This window comes from Salvia hispanica, chromosome 1 (genome assembly GCF_029641045.1).
Source record: "Salvia hispanica isolate PSC_SH4W2 chromosome 1, Shi_PSC_v1, whole genome shotgun sequence".
Classification (NCBI taxonomy): Eukaryota; Viridiplantae; Streptophyta; class Magnoliopsida; order Lamiales; family Lamiaceae; genus Salvia; species Salvia hispanica.
Window position 1 is genome coordinate 50,614,059 of NC_142692.1, and position 15,782 is coordinate 50,629,840.

Here is a 15,782-nt window from a genome sequence, read left to right on the forward strand (position 1 = left end):
ACATTCTCAAATATATTTTCGAAACACTATATTGACATTTTTATCCAAAACCCTAATTTGGAGTTTTTTTTATCTTTTTCGATTTAATTAATAAAAATGAAAATTACACGTGGCAAATTGTAGACCACACGTTTTCTAAAATTCTATGGCCTTAAATTAGTTGTAGTTAACAATTAAATGATGAGTTAGCAATTGATCACTCTCTAAATGTGCAATATATGATCATTACAAATTTGAATGTCTCCAAATGAACAATAAATGCCAGAGATAAAATAACTACATTTGTGTGTGCAACTTGAAAACTATCACCTCTAGCGTGTTCACCCTATAAGAATTCCAATTCTAAAAACTCGAAGAATTAAATTTTTCAAAGAAATGATGCACTATGTGCACTATGGCCCACATTAATTCTCGGCCACTTTGTTCAATTTACATGTTTTGAACTTAAATATGAGCCAAACAGTAGCCCTGATTTCTGAATTTGATCTAATCAAAAAAGGTTGAGCGACAAAATTAACACCAATTCTGCGTGAGTTAGAAGATGATGAGGTGGAAAGCAAAGGCAAATGTGAAAAATCAGCACCAATTCTTGGTAGACAAATCAATGCATAAATAAATCTCAAAGATTTGAATTCTCGTCCAATTCGCATGAGCAGTGCGAGCTGGCCATTTTAGCTTAGGCTTCCAAGAATTAAAAAGTGGAAGGTGAAGCCCAGATTTCTTAGAAATGGACCAAGAATTGGCTAAATCTTATAGAGTGATCATGCCCTAAATGAAGTGCATTATGTCATTAAATGCTGCTCGATATCCAACTAAGCATTCCCATACACGAATATAAATGTAACTATAAATGTTTTGTGATCATAATAACTATGTTCCAGTTTCGTCATATTACTACACAACACATGCTTAATGCGACACCAAATTCATAAAATGAAATGTGCCTCTCCCTCTGTAGATGATTCTAGTTACAGTAAATGCAAAGAATGCTATTGGAACTCAAAACTGCCTTCATATTTCCAATGATGATCCGGCAAGGCATCGGACTAAAAACTCTCTACAAGTAACATATACACATAATAGTGTTATTCATCAATCAGTTAGGTTAATATCACCATCCATAGGATAGCACACATCAATCCTAACAAAGACAAAAAGACAGGACCAGTTCTCGATTTGCCAGATTTTGCATTGGCATTACCTGCAGCCACATTTAAGTTCTTGCCATTCATTCTTACTTTACTGAAGCTAGACATTCGTTCGAACACCTTATTTACCAAAGCACATTCAGAAGCTGAAGCAGGACTTGTTGGTATAGACTCCACAAAGGACCAGAGAGCAGATGAGAACAATGAGTCTGTACCACCATCATCCTGTTTGCCTCTTCCACTTTGATCTGCTCCCACAGAATGATTTACGGAACCATAATTTGGATTTTGATGTGAAACACCTAAACATGCCAAAATCCATTACTATTAGTATACAATCTAAACACAAAAAGAGCTCTTGAAGCTGGCTCAAACTCCCCCACTTTCCACTTGGGCATAATTTGGAGTTTTCACCATCTTGAAGATGACATGGTCTTCCCATACCATCCATCTGACCAAGAGCTCATTTTTAGATTAAGTAGAATCAAAGAGTGAACAATAGGAAAGTAGTGACAAAATACACAAAGCCACAGATGTTTTTCCAGCAGCTTAATGAACATATAATTCCACTGTAGCAGCACATAATGAATAGAAATAGATGCATTTAGAGAAGATAAAAATGTAGATGCATTTAGAGAAGATTAAAATGTATAGTCACAGACATTTCTGTAGCAGATCAAAATGTATAAAGCCATCGATGCTTCTGTAGCTGCTCAAAAATTGCTTCAGTAGGGATTCCACGAATATCAGTACCTGAAGTCGACGGAGGAGCGAATCCCTGATTTGTGGGCGCCTCGGTTACAACACTGCAACTTTGGTCATCAGCGCTCATCTGATAGCTGATTCCATCGTGATTGTTAAATTGTTGCTGCAGCACGTTGCTTGTAGTGTTTTCGATGTTGTTCACACAAGAGCTTGAGATTGGATCAATTGCTCCATTTCCAAAGTTATTATTCATGTCTGGTTGAGATGTCTGTCCCAACTCAACAGACCCCTCATAACAAAGGAACAGGGGTACATCTTGCAACAGTTCGAGCTCGGGCAGACAGTCAAAATCATTAATTGAAATATCATCCGAATCATTAACCAGTTCACTAGGGTTTTGTGAAGTTGTATCTGGACCCAAATCATTCAGTTCAAGAAAACCTCCGAGGAAGGACTCATCAATGAATTGAGAATTTGGCACATTAGCAACTGGGGCAGAAGAGGCCTCTGGTGCATCGGTAGTCAAGAACTGAAATGCACCCGACTGTGTGAGGTCAAAACTATTATCTACAATAGGTTGCTGAACAAATGGCTGGGGAGCTGCGAAAGAAATGTCCTCACTGGCAAACTGCTCCAGATTATACTGATGATCAACAACTGGTGGCTGAACTGGGAGGGGCTCGTCTACAATTTGATTCATGACTTCCTCGAGATAATCAAATGAGGATAGGCCTTGAAAATCAACTACTTTACTACTATTGATAGGTGTGATCTCGTTCACTGGCTTTTGTAGAATTTCCTTCTCAATTGCAGATGGTACTTCAACTTTGTCATCAGTCCAGTCCTCCTCCCTAAACGGTGCGCCATATTGCTCGCCATTTTTGGGACCAAGCCCACTTTTTTTGTAGACCTTGTACAGCACATAGTACTCCATAGCAGCCTGGCATCTTTTCAGCTCTTCTTCATCCATGGTGTATTCATGCATCACCCAGTCGGTGCGCTCTCCTTTAGGCGCATGGCCTCTATAGAATACCAGAGTCCTCTTTAAACCAACAGCATGATCCCCACGTGAGATGGCACGGACCTTCCCAGTTGCTTTCCAAAACCCATGCCTTGTTGCCCTATTGGACCTTGCTCCATTTGGTATTTCCTATCTCTTGGACTGAAGAAGAACCATTGCCGATCACCTGTTTTCAATTTTGAAAGCCCTGCATTTCAGACATGTCAGAAGTCAGTAGGAAGCACAATAACGAAATTTCCGAAATGGAACTAAAAATCAGAAATTTACTACATCCTCCGTCCACAAAAAGTAGTCTCATGTTTCCATTTACTAGTCCCATGTCAAAAAATGGAAAGTTTGTCTCAATTGACTAACCTAATTTACCAACTTTTTATCTTTCTCTCTTACTTTACTACCAATTTCACAGTAAAATAAAACATGGAGTATATAGATTCCAATTGACAACCTTTTAGCAGTGATTACAACTTCCTACATACACAAAATGTCCTTCATAAAGTGCAATACGAAAACAAACTAATCTACATAGACCATTGACTTGTATTCAATCATAATAACAAGAAATCTAAACCCGCAACAAACAGAACATTCATGAACAGTTGATATAAATATCTGAGAAAATCAAACATAACAAGGCATGGTGAAAAGAAATGATAATCGAACGGTGAACGATGAAACATACCAGGCAACTCCTCGGGCTCCCACTTGTAAACATCGGTCTGAGCGATGACGTCGAGGAGATGGCGCTGGCCGCAGATCTTCCGCTTGAGATAGTAAAGCACGAGCTCCTCATCTGTGGGGTGGAATCGGAATCCCGGTGGGAAAACATTCCCCTCGCCCGAAATATCCGATTTCACCATCATAATTCCACCGATTAATCCGGATTTTTCACTGTGTGTCGGAGATTGGGAAAGAGGAGTGGTGGAGAAGGAAACGAGATTAATCTGAAGAGGGGAGAGAATTTTCTTGGAAACTTTATGCTAACGAATTTTGATATGCTGTGACTGAAGTGCACTGTCACTTCTGTGGGGATTCAGTTAAAACAACAGCATTCCATTGGCGCATTTCAAGATCTCTTTTCTTTTACTCATTTTTTTTGTTTGAATAGGATATTCCTCTGGTCAAATTGGACTGCCACGTTCTAAATTTAAACCCAACCAAATTTTTTATTAAAAAGTTAACTTATTTTGTTGAAATATTTAAAAATTAAAATGATAAAAAGGGATTATTTCATCTTTGGCCCCATTTTTTCAAACATTTGGTCTGCAGCTCTCACGCCAACGCAAATGGAGGGAAATCCCAACAACATCGAACTCGTCAATTCGCTTCAAGCTGAAATGGAGTCTCTCCGAGAAAGGATTAATGTAGTCAATTCAGTCGCAGCATTTCTCTCTTCGTAGCCTACTGAATTTCAATGTTAACAAACAAATCGTCCAACTTATATTTTTCTTTGTTGATTTCTGGAATCACAGCAACTAGAGACCGAGAACGCTAAGCTCTCTCAGCAACTCTCGGGTTGCGTCTGCCAGAAGGTAACTTGTGTATGCTTACACTCGTATTTCATAGTGTAGAACGCAGTTGCTTGGAGTTTCGGTGCATTCCATAGGAATGGAAACATTGGTGCTGAATCATTAGACTTGTTCTATATATTTACTCTCTTTGCATTCGAATCATCACTCAAATGATACTGTGAGATTTAAAGCAGCATTCAATAAATAAGAAAGTGTTGAAAATTATATATACTCACTTCTTTTCACATGAATCTGGATTATTGAAGATTGGCTCAGGACATTGACGTTCTAAGTCTGGAAGTCTTTTTTGGGCCAATAGCTAGAATGTGCCTCAACACGTGGTTTCCGGGTGCAGAATGCAGGGAGTGATAGAGCTTTGTCCGTGGACTGCACTAGCTCGATTGGGGAAATGGAGATGCTGAAATTGAATGAAATCGGTTCACTAAACAGATCAAAATATAAAGAATCGGGTAATACTCTGATGTCTGGAGATAGGAACCATATGCAACTTTATTTTAGTGTAGTCGTTAGGTTGATTTGATTTTTTAATTCTATTCTGTCAACTACAGGTGACCATACAATGGCCTTACATCATTTACCAAAGCGACATGTTGCTTTAAAGGTTATGTATTTTGGAAAAAGGTACACATTCAGAAATGCTTTGTGATTCATTTATTTAGTTGTCTTTGATTTTCATTATGAGGTGAAATGAAATCAGGGGAGCTGTTTCTGACAGCCTGTGATTGTGAGAACTTGCTGCTAAATATAGGAGACTTCTTCCTCAATGTATCGTGGACTATAAATATGCTATAGATTTATAACTTCAGAGCAATGAGCTTTCTTTTTATTTATTTATTTTTATTGTAGTTTTGGAGGTAAATAGATTTTTATAGCAATAAAAATCTTTTGTCAGAAAGGTTAATCAATTCATTAAGTGTTACCTGAGTGACAAATCGCTTTTTTATGGTGATAAACTGTTGCATTATGCATGACAGATTTTACGGTTTTGCTTCAGAGGCACAGATGGATCCAACAGTAGAAGTGAGCTTTGCCCCTCCTTTCTCTTTTTTTTTTCTTTCTGTTTGACATATATTCAGACGCAAAAGTTATCTACCTTTTATCTACGATCTATAATTGGAACTTGCAAGCTGAGATTGACTAATTTATCTAGGATTATCATTGGTAGCATTTTATACCTTAGCTTGCTGCTTCACTGTTCAGTTAACTAATTGTCCAGTTAGTTACTTGATCATGTGTGCTTACATAAAACCCAAACTATATATTGTTCTCATGTGTGACACCTGGCAGTCTGTTCCAGATTTAGATTTCAAGGTACATTACCCTGAGTTCAACTTGAGTTGTTTGCTAATGTAGGTATTCTTGATGATGCAACATCGTTGTAGTTCATTAACGATTTCGAATGTCATTTTTCTTTTCAAGTATTAATTATTGTATGCCTGCTTGAAATAATGGCATGTTATCTGTGTGTTGTATTAATCACGCTAGCAGAAGTGCAGAACATAGATATTGGCGGTTTTCTCTGATTAAGATCTTTTCTGAGAACCTGTATCTAACTGTTATGGTGGAGAAGATATGAAATCTGCTTTCTTATAATAATGCAGTCGGAAATTTTTAAAGCCCTTTACAAGACAAGGTTAGTATCTGGTGATAAGAAGGAATTGCAATACTCAAGATGTGGCAGAACAGACAAGGGAGTCTCGTCTGTTGGCCAAGTAAGTCCATACATCTGACATTAAAGAAGAGGTTCATAACCTTCAATTTTAATTGTTTTATCTGCCTACAATTTCTACTTGGAGTATCTCGGTTCCACAAGCAAGACTTGAGATAAAACACTACCTGATTCTTTTCATTCTTACTAAGAGGAAAGCAGATTATAAATGGATACTAAAACCAGTTCTGTCAATAGTTTCATAATTAGCATTTGTTAATCCTCTCTCTCACACAGACATACTTATGTTACTTCCTTCCTTCTTGCATGTGTGTCTGCTAATATTACCTTGTGTGTTATAATTCGGTGCAAACCTGAACTGTTTCATGCAGGTAATCTCTCTATCTCTACGATCAAATCTTAAAGAAACATCATCCAGCAACGGATATTCTGTGGAAATCTCTGCTGAGGAATCATGTGGTATGCCTAACAGTTTTTATATCATATTCCTTAGTGAAGCACTTAGTATTTCATGAACATCTTCAGGTGTAATAAGAACAAAAAAACTTTTTTTTAAAAACCAAAGGTTACCTTGGATCACAATGATGGATTAGTTTTGATATTCATTTGTCGCATATGACATACCTTAATTAGGCTACTGAGTTCATCTCATGCATTAGCAAATTTGTATTGTGTGTATTTTGAAATTGTTGACTTGTCAGATAGCATCTTTTTGTTGCTAGTAAACTTGATGATATATATTCTTTCTTCTTGACAGATGGTGAACTAGATTATGTAAAGATACTAAATAGAGCTCTTCCTAATGATATTAGAATTATTGGATGGTCACCTGCTCCAACTGATTTCAGTGCAAGGTATTTGATTTCTCTCATAAGCACTTTGCTGATGGATCCTTATAGCTTTTCTTGATTAAGAGGAAAATAAGTTCCAGTTGGGATAATAATAACCTGTAAATGCAGGTTCAGTTGTTTGAGCAGGGAATATAAGTACTTCTTTTGGAGAGAAGATTTAAATATCATGGTATGCATCTACTTGTATATGATTTAGATTAGCTCAGTTGTGCTTTTTTACCTGTTTCACTTCTTAATTACTTGCTGAGTATGGAGGTATTTCTTAAATTTGTCTATCAGGCAATGGAAAGTGCAGGAAAGAGATTCATTGGGGAACATGATTTCAGAAATTTTTGTAAGATGGATGCAACTAATGTCCACAACTATAGGCGGTACATCACATCATTTGAGATTTTCTCATGCAATGAAAGGTTTAAAAGTAATCCTGAACCTTCTAGTAAGTTCCATTCCAATTTAGCTTGTTACAGATTACAGAATATATCAGGCACCAATTTAGATTCTCTGTCCACAACCCAGAAGAAAATATTAACAGCTTAAAAAATGATAAAGTAGGAGTAATATATGTTAGGTTGTTGGTGTATTCTTAGATTCTGGTCTGGGGAGGATTCATCATGGTCATATCTATGGTTGTCAGCTTAGGTTCTACATTTTTTCGCAAAGATGATATTATAGTTTCTGAAGAATGATCAGGCCGGCTAGATGTTTTAATGAAGGCAATAAAATTAGAATTTTCATGAATGGTTCCAAGATCTAATACATTATATCTAGATTGGTGAACTCATCAATTTGATGCAACCGGTTATGTAGAACCCCCAAAGGTGGTTTGTTGTTCAAATAACATACTTAGGCATGATATTAAGAAAAGATTCTTAAGTTGATTTGACATGGCCATACTAGTACTTATTTAAAATATAAACGTATGAAAGGACTCCATCTGATCCTTTGGAATTTCATAACAAGACTTTACTGGGCAACAGGCAAAGTAACATAAGGATCAAGGAAAAATCTTTTATAGCTCTTAATCTGTTGTTTAGTTGGGATAGTTAATTCTTTACTGTGCAGTCTGTGCAGACAAAGTTACAACTACTGATTGGTCCTGCAGATATTATTTATCATTAGGAGAGGAGATAAATATATGAATGCTATCATTTTCAGTGCACACGTTCATGGTTCTAAATGGTACCTTGTCATTACTTTCCTGCTTTTGTTGGAAAATAAACATATGTGATGACATTAATCCTTGCTGCTATTGGTGTTAAAATTATCCTCTAGGTCTAATTATATCAGTATCAGGGCATAGAATTGATAAGATTATATTTTCTTTGTTTATTTCAGTTTTTCTCTCATCTTTTTCAGGTATGGAGATGATGAGCTCTGGGCAATGAAAATTAAAGGTAGTGCTTTCCTGTGGCACCAGATCCGATGCATGGTTGCTGTGCTGTTTATGATTGGCCAAGGTCTTGAATCTTCTAATGTGCGTGGCCCTTTTCAAGTCCTACTCATTTGGCTAAGCTACTAAAATATTTTGCAGTCCATTCTATGATAAGTTATATCATCGGGTTTCCTATTTAAATCCATGAAATTCTAGGTTGTAATATGAGAGAGTGACACTATGCTACCAAAATAATTTTTGAGTCATGCATGCGGGTTGTCAGTGATGGAGACAAAAATTTGGTGTCCAAGGTCCATTAGTTGAGCTTTTTGGCAGTTGGAGGTTTGGGCAATTTGGGTTTTCAGTTTGTTGCCCTTTCTCTTAGAAGTTGTGCTCTAGATTAAAGGAGCTGGGTCTGTTTAGGGTTTGGCCCCATTTGGCTACTGATTACTCTCCATAAACCTTGGAAACTTCATTAGGAAAAGGGCACAAGTTTTATTCAGGATTTCTCATTCCCTGGGCAATGGCATTATCTATATCCCCCCTCCCCCAGAAAAAATAGAGTTGTAACTTTTCCAAACTGGGTAGTTATTTATAGGTCGTAGAGGCAGGATAGTTTTCGAGCTTTTGATTAGAGGATAAGTTAAGTGAGCTGCTGAACTAAACCTCAGCAGCAAATGAAGTACACTTTATGTTTGCTTGGTTGTGTTGTGTGAACAATGACATTTTCCATTAATATTGTGCAGTATGCATGCCTGCTTTCTTACCTATTTCAATGGTGTGTGCTTAAGATTTGTGGGAAGTTTCTCTAGTTTTAAGAGGTTATTGTTTTCAAAATTTAGGTGATAGACAAGTTACTGGATATTGAAAGAACAGCAAGGAAACCTCAATACAAAATGGCTCCAGAGATTCCCCTCGTTCTTCAGTCTTGTGAATTTGATGGTCTCAAATTTAAGTGTTCATCAGGTGCGTTGCTACATACCTAGACACAGCTTCACTTGATGCATAAGTTTATTATGTGGCCACTTAGATCTATCAGAAGGAAAGTGTCTTCTCATCTTTCAGTACAAGATCTACCATGATGCCGTCCATTCTCATTCCATGATCTTGTCTTCTCCATAGTGCAAACACCATAAAGATGTTTATATATCATGCTCGTGAAACTTATACTTGGGTGTTGATGTGAGTCTGCTGCTTTATGGGGCATTATGAGAGAATATGAAATTTGATGTAGTTAAGGAAACTGAAACAAAATGGATACAGACTTCAGTTGTTGTGTTCTTTTGAACTTCACATGAAGTTGTTGTCTGACGTCTCATGGGCTTGGGTTACAGATGCTAAGCAAGCTCTACGTGCTCACTTGGAGAAGGAATGTCGAAGTTATAAACTTGAAGCAGCAATCTTTCACGAGGCCTTGCTCAGCTGTTCAAGCACCTTCTCGGGTATGAAAGCCACTTCTTACATACTGCTTTAAATTCTCTTACAAAACTTGTTGCTTGCAGATTCCAGTCAGCTAAACAGTAGAACAAAGAAGAAGGGACCGACTCACATTCCACTGATGGCGCGACCCACTGAGCGTAAGTTCCTCCTATTATTTAATTTAGCGTTTACACTTCCATTTTTAAAGTTAGTCTTATGAATCTTTCAGCCTCTTATGAAGAACGACGCGCAAAACTGGCTGCTGGTCGATCAAACAAGTAGAACAAGAAAAGTTTCAAGTTACATATTGTACTTTTTACGTTATTATACCTTGATTGTTTGTTTTGCAAGTTGTTTACTCCCTCTGTTTCATGGCAATTGAGTCGTATTGCTTTTTAGGCGTCCCACGATAATTGAGTCGTTTCATTATTTTTTGCAAAAACTTTATTCTCTTTTTTTTCTTTTTTTTCTATGTCCTACATTATCTTAACCTCTAAACACTCATTTTTTAATCTTTGTGCGCAAAAGAAATACGTACTTCAATTGTTAACTCATTATTTAATTCTTAATTACAACTAATTTAAGGAAGGATTTTAGAAAACGTGTGGTCTACAATTTGTCACGTGTAATTTTCATTTTTATTAATAAAATAAAAAAGATGAAAAAACTCCAAATTAGAGTTTTGGATAAAAATATCAATATAGTGTTTCGAAAATGTCAACACAATGCTTTAAGAATGTTAACCCATTGCTTATATTGACATTCTACACGTATTACATTGACATATTTTATATAGTATGTTGACATTTCGTTGTGAATATCTAATGGCTATTATTTAGTTGTGTTAGCAATTAAGTTATGAGTTAGCAATATAACACTTATAGGCCCTATAATACTGATAGTAGAATTCTATCCCACCACTGAAAAAAAAAGGTCTAATTTTATTTCTTAGAGGTGGCATGTATAATGAGTTTAAGTTTTAACATCTTTAATCAACCACGGTGAGGGGAGTGATCAATTGCTAACTCATTATTTAATTGCTAACTACAACTAATTTAAGGACACATGATTTTAAAAAATGTCAAATTAGGGTTTTGGATGAAAATGTCAATATAGTGTTTCGAAAATATCAACACAATGCTTTGAGAATGTCAACACAAATTTAGGATTGACATTGTATATGCTTTATATTGACATATTATCTTAGCTGTATTGACATTAGCATGTGTACGAAAAATACGAAAATTCTAGATTTTTTTTTTTTCAAATTTTGACGTCGGAACATATGCATGTAGTATATCGTTGGAATCCTTATAAAATTATCTTTAATTTGATATATGTTATATGAATTTAAAGTTTTGGGATTTCTTTTAAAAGTTAGTTATAACTAACTTGACATTAATACCCCTATTGATTTTTATTGGAATTAATCCTATAGCTTTATTGACGTTTTTTGTTGATCGTATTGACATTTTGTGGTTAATGATCTATACCTTTAATTTGAATATCTAATGGCTATTATTGAATTGTAATTAGCAATTAAGCATTGAGTTAGCAATATGACACTCCCCGCCACGGTGAATGATTTGATTTCGCGCGACTCATTTATTTTACCAATGGGGTGAAAATTGGCTTTCGGTGACGCTAATATGGTCAATTTATGATACAGTCATAACAAATAAAAAAACACTGATAATATAATATTTAAAAAAAAAAACATTGGTCTGCCAAAAAACATCCAATCTGAGTAACCGATTTTCCCGGGCTTTTGCCATCAGACAACAACCCTATTCCAATGGAATCGCCTTCCATCTAACAACCTTTTCCCATCCATGATTAACTAAAATTCTTAAAAAAATAAAGTAATTAATCATTGATCATCAGATCTTCCTGTCGTTTTCTGGCTTCAACTAATTTTCAGTGCGCTGAATCTGCAGGTCGCCCCTTGGATTTTGCGGCGAACTGGGATTTCTTGTTTTCGCTTTGTGTGGTGAGACTCAATCACTATTCCTTCTTAAGTTTGTGCGTTTTTATATGATTTTTCATATATTTTAAGATGTTTGTTTGGTGAGCATATGCAGTTCAATCGATGATGATAAATTCATATAATTACCTTTCCATTCACAAACGTTTATCCATCCTCTGCATTTTGTTCTACCACCATTTGCTATTGATTTATGAAACCTAGTTTTTAACAAAGGACGGAGAAGATGAATTAGTTTTTACTAAGCATTATATGATCCGTTGGAACTAGTTGAGTTTGAAATCCCATCAACAATGGACTACACAGATAAGTTTATGTCAAGCGAGCATCAGGAACAATTTCGATCAGCTATAGAGAGTGCAGATCCATCCTCTGCCTCCCCGCTTATCTCAACATCACCTAAATCTCCGCGATCGCCAAGACCTAGTAAGCACACCGGGAGTCCCATCAAGACTCAAAAGCCCCATTCCGGGAAAGTTGGTGATCCCAAAAAAGGTGAATCGTTTATCTAGAGAATGGACTGATTTAGATTCTTATGCAATGTTAAGTTGCCTGGAATGATGTTAGTTTATTTGAATTTGGAAGATGATGAATTTGTTAAATGCATGAGTTATGTGATGACATGTTATGCTTTTTCTTGTTAAAACTGCGCAGGCGGTTCTGGTGGGAAAGGAACCTGGGGAGGACTGCTTGATATGGAAGGTGGCCACGTGGATGATCCAAACGATCCGAATTACATCAGTGATAAGGTGATCTCATCATTTGTAGTTGTTTATTCATGGGCTGTATTTTGTCTGACTAATGAAAGGACTGTGTTGCAATTACAGGATGACGCGAAGCTCTCCACCAGAACGGATGAGCAGTTTGAGGAGTTCAGGAAGAAGGCCACAATCATGGTGGAGGAATATTTTGACAATGATGATGTTACCTCGACTACTAATGAACTAAGAGAAATTGATATGCCAGGTTACTACTTCTATTTTGTGAAGAAGTTGGTCTCCATTGCCATGGACAGACGGGACAAAGAGAAGGAGATGGCTTCGATTCTGCTATCCTCTCTCTACGGTGATGTGATTGATCCCAAACAAGTCTACAAAGGCTTTCAGAAGCTGGTGCAGTCTGCAGACGACTTAGTGGTGGACATTCCTGACGCGGTTGATGTTCTTGCAATGTTCATTGCTAGAGCCATTGTTGATGACATACTCCCCCCCTCGTTCTTGACAAAGACGATGGCCTATTTGAGCAAGGACTCGAAGGGCGTGGATGTGATCAAACGAGCTGAGAAAGGGTATTTGTCAGCCCCTTTGCACGCAGAGATCATTGAGAGGTGTTGGGGAGGCAGCAAGAACAAGACGGTGGAAGATTTCAAGGCAAAGATAAACGACTTGTTGGTAGAGTACGTGGTGAGTGGGGATGTGAGGGAGGCACGCAGATGCATCAAGGATCTTCACGTCCCTCACTTCCATCACGAGATAGTGAAGAGGGCTATCTTGATGGCTATGGAGAAGAGGCAGGCAGAAGGGCGGCTGCTCGAGTTGCTGAAGAGGACTTGTGAGGAAGGGTTGATCAATTCAAGCCAGATATCGAAAGGGTTCTCCAGAATCATCGACTCTGTAGACGATCTGTCTCTGGATATCCCAAATGCAAAGGTGCTACTGCAGTCATTGATCTCAAAAGCAGCATCGGAGGGGTGGTTGAGTGCTTCGTCTCTGAGGTCGTTGTCGCTCATCCCTGGGAGGCAGGTGGTCGAGGAAAGCATGCTCAAGGCATTCAAGAAGAAGGCTGAGTCGATAATCAGGGAGTATTTCCTAGCGGGTGACGTATCAGAGGTGATCTGCTGCTTGGAGTTTGAGAATGGTTCGGGCGTGGCTGAGCTGAACGCAGCGTTTGTGAAGAAACTGATCACTCTAGCCATGGAGAGAAAGAACAGAGAGAAGGAGATGGCTTCTGTGCTGCTATCTTCTCTGTGTTTTCCATCTGATGATGTGGTGAGTGGTTTCATCATGCTGATAGAGTCAGCAGACGACATGGCCCTCGACATTCCCATCGTGGTGGAGGATCTAGCCATGTTCCTGGCACGAGCAGAGGTGGACGAGGTGCTTACACCACACGAGATGGAGGAGATAGGCCGACATTTCCCGGGACCAACCTCAGTAGGAAACAAGGTGACACAAATGTCAATGTCTCTATTAAAAGCCCGTCTATCCGGGGAACGGATCCTAAGGTGCTGGGGAGGAGGGGGAAGCTGCAACAACGGGTGGACGGTGGAGGACGTGAAGGACAAGGTGGGGAAGCTGCTGGAGGAGTATGCAGCAGGAGGGGACACGAGGGAGGCGTGTCGGTGCATAAAGGAGCTAGGGATGCCATTCTTCCACCATGAGGTAGTGAAGAGGTGCTTGGTGATATTGATGGAGATGAAGAATGAGAGGATGTGGAGTTTGCTAAGTCATTGCTTTGATATGCAACTAATCACCATGACTCAAATGAGTAAAGGGTTTGTGAGAGTGTCTGATAGCCTTGATGATCTGGCTTTGGATGTGCCTGATGCTAAGAAACAGTTTGACAATCTGCTGCACAAAGCAGCCAACCAAGGCTGGCTTGACACTTCTTTGCTACCTCTCAATGGCTTTACTTGAATTTAATCATGTCTTTTCGATTCTAATTATCTTTTTTATTGCAAACTTCTTCGTTATTCTATTATTATATTTCCTCCTTGTTTGCTTCCACAGTGTCTTGTGTTTATAACTATTTGATCTTTGTTTGCCCTCTATTTCTCTTGTGTCAATCACATCCACATATCACATAAAACAATACTACTACTTCACATTGAGTTTAGTATAGTTGCACATGATAAAAAACTAGATATAAAAATATTTAGACAAGCAAGATAATAATGAAAATGATAGTCTCAAACTCTCAATATTTAACCATTTTTTAAATTATATGGTGACATTCTAATCATTTATATTCATAATGCTGATCACATTTTAAATTTAATTGAATTTATTTTGGAACACGATTTAAACATTATACTCCCCCCTCCCACTTTAGGAGTCCCGGTTTACTACTTTTTGGTGTCCCACTTTAGGAATTCCGGTTGAAATATTCCATAAATGGTATTAGGCCTCACATTCCACTAACCTTTTTTCACTCATATTTTATTATAAAACTAATATAAAATAGTAGGACCCACATTCCACTATCTTTTTTTCGCCAATTTTCCTTTACATTTCTTAATACTCGTGCCGAACTCAACCGGAACTCCTAAAGTGGGACGGAGGGAGTAATACTTAAATATCTAAATAAAATTATAGTGATTCAAACAAAATTTTTTGGAACTATGTCATCCCGATTATTTATATTTCTAGAAAACGATTAAAGACAAAAAAAAAAAAAAAGAATTTGCACATCGAAGACAAGGTTCTTATCATTGTCGGGTTTGACCCAACCCAAATATAAGGGATTAGAGCTTCCATAATAAGAGACTTCAGCACAGAATCACGGACTAGCCATGGGCTAGCGGGAAGGGCGTGGCGGACGTCCGCTATTGCGTTAGGCTAACGCGACGGATGTTCGGAAGATGGACGAGCGGTCATCCGCAGACAATAGGCGTTAGCCGATCGCTGGCCGCCTATTGCGTGGCGAACGATAGGATAACCATTTTTTGTTTATACTTTTAATTTTCTTTATTTATACTTTAAAATGAATTAATTGTATTTGTCAATTTATTTCTTAGTCCAGGGTGTTGGCTAGCTTATTGTTTGGCTGTTGTTTAGTTAGCCTATGGCTAGCCTGTGGGAAGTTCATGATAATGTGGCAGGAAGAACTTTTGGCTAGCCTATGGCCAGTCTGTGGCATATTGTGGAAGCTCACAATGCAGCTGTAAACCTATTTTTCAACCGTCACATCAGCTTTTCAAATTTCAGCCACAAAAGCTAGAATGCAGCCGGCTCCAAATTCATCCCCAATTTACCTTCAACTTTTAACATGGTTTTTAGTCATTTAATAATTGACTTAAATTGAAAGTTAGTATATTAAATGAAATAAAAAAATAAACCTAGGAAAAATGCAATAATTTAAATTG

The 15,782-nt window shown here is 37.6% G+C and overlaps 2 protein-coding genes and 1 pseudogene across 4 annotated transcripts; 2 read left to right on the plus strand and 1 right to left on the minus strand.

Moving 5' to 3' along the window:
* Positions 1-906: 906 nt before the first annotated feature.
* LOC125219747 (NAC domain-containing protein 17-like) lies at positions 907-3,919 on the minus strand (annotated as a pseudogene). Its single transcript, XR_016135189.1, has 3 exons — positions 3,554-3,919; positions 1,902-3,061; positions 907-1,450 (listed from the first exon to the last, which is right to left on the minus strand). The product of XR_016135189.1 is annotated as an NAC domain-containing protein 17-like (transcript).
* A 166-nt stretch (positions 3,920-4,085) lies between these two features.
* LOC125220438 (Pseudouridine synthase family protein) lies at positions 4,086-10,092 on the plus strand. Its single transcript, XM_089064056.1, has 15 exons — positions 4,086-4,235; positions 4,344-4,403; positions 4,738-4,852; positions 4,952-5,024; positions 5,378-5,423; positions 6,005-6,115; positions 6,444-6,531; positions 6,830-6,926; positions 7,032-7,092; positions 7,203-7,333; positions 8,280-8,397; positions 9,138-9,261; positions 9,630-9,737; positions 9,798-9,872; positions 9,944-10,092. Exons 1-15 carry the CDS (start codon positions 4,158-4,160, stop codon positions 9,994-9,996), a joined length of 1,338 nt encoding a protein of 445 aa, XP_088920182.1. The 5' UTR covers positions 4,086-4,157; the 3' UTR covers positions 9,997-10,092.
* Positions 10,093-11,584: 1,492 nt separating this feature from the next.
* LOC125217786 (MA3 domain-containing protein) lies at positions 11,585-14,441 on the plus strand. Of its 2 annotated transcripts, XM_048119321.2 has the most exons (4): positions 11,585-11,704; positions 12,005-12,193; positions 12,353-12,447; positions 12,526-14,440. In XM_048119321.2, exons 2-4 carry the CDS (start codon positions 12,013-12,015, stop codon positions 14,332-14,334), a joined length of 2,085 nt encoding a protein of 694 aa, XP_047975278.1. In that variant the 5' UTR covers positions 11,585-11,704; positions 12,005-12,012; the 3' UTR covers positions 14,335-14,440. The 2 variants fall into 2 exon arrangements, with proteins under 2 accessions (XP_047975278.1, XP_047975277.1); XM_048119320.2 differs by lacking the exon at positions 11,585-11,704 and having other exon boundaries at positions 11,978-12,193; positions 12,526-14,441.
* Positions 14,442-15,782: the final 1,341 nt, after the last annotated feature.

Coding starts and splice junctions, on each gene's coding strand:
- LOC125220438 (XM_089064056.1), top strand. CDS start 4,158: ATGGAGGGAAATCCCAACAACATCGAACTCGTCAATTCGCTTCAAGCT. Junction 5,424..6,004: donor AGATGGATCCAACAGTAGAA/GTGAGCTTTGCC, acceptor ATAATAATGCAG/TCGGAAATTTTTAAAGCCCT. Junction 8,398..9,137: donor AAGGTCTTGAATCTTCTAAT/GTGCGTGGCCCT, acceptor TTCAAAATTTAG/GTGATAGACAAGTTACTGGA.
- LOC125217786 (XM_048119320.2), top strand. CDS start 11,992: ATGGACTACACAGATAAGTTTATGTCAAGCGAGCATCAGGAACAATTT. Junction 12,194..12,352: donor AGTTGGTGATCCCAAAAAAG/GTGAATCGTTTA, acceptor AAAACTGCGCAG/GCGGTTCTGGTGGGAAAGGA. Junction 12,448..12,525: donor CGAATTACATCAGTGATAAG/GTGATCTCATCA, acceptor TTGCAATTACAG/GATGACGCGAAGCTCTCCAC.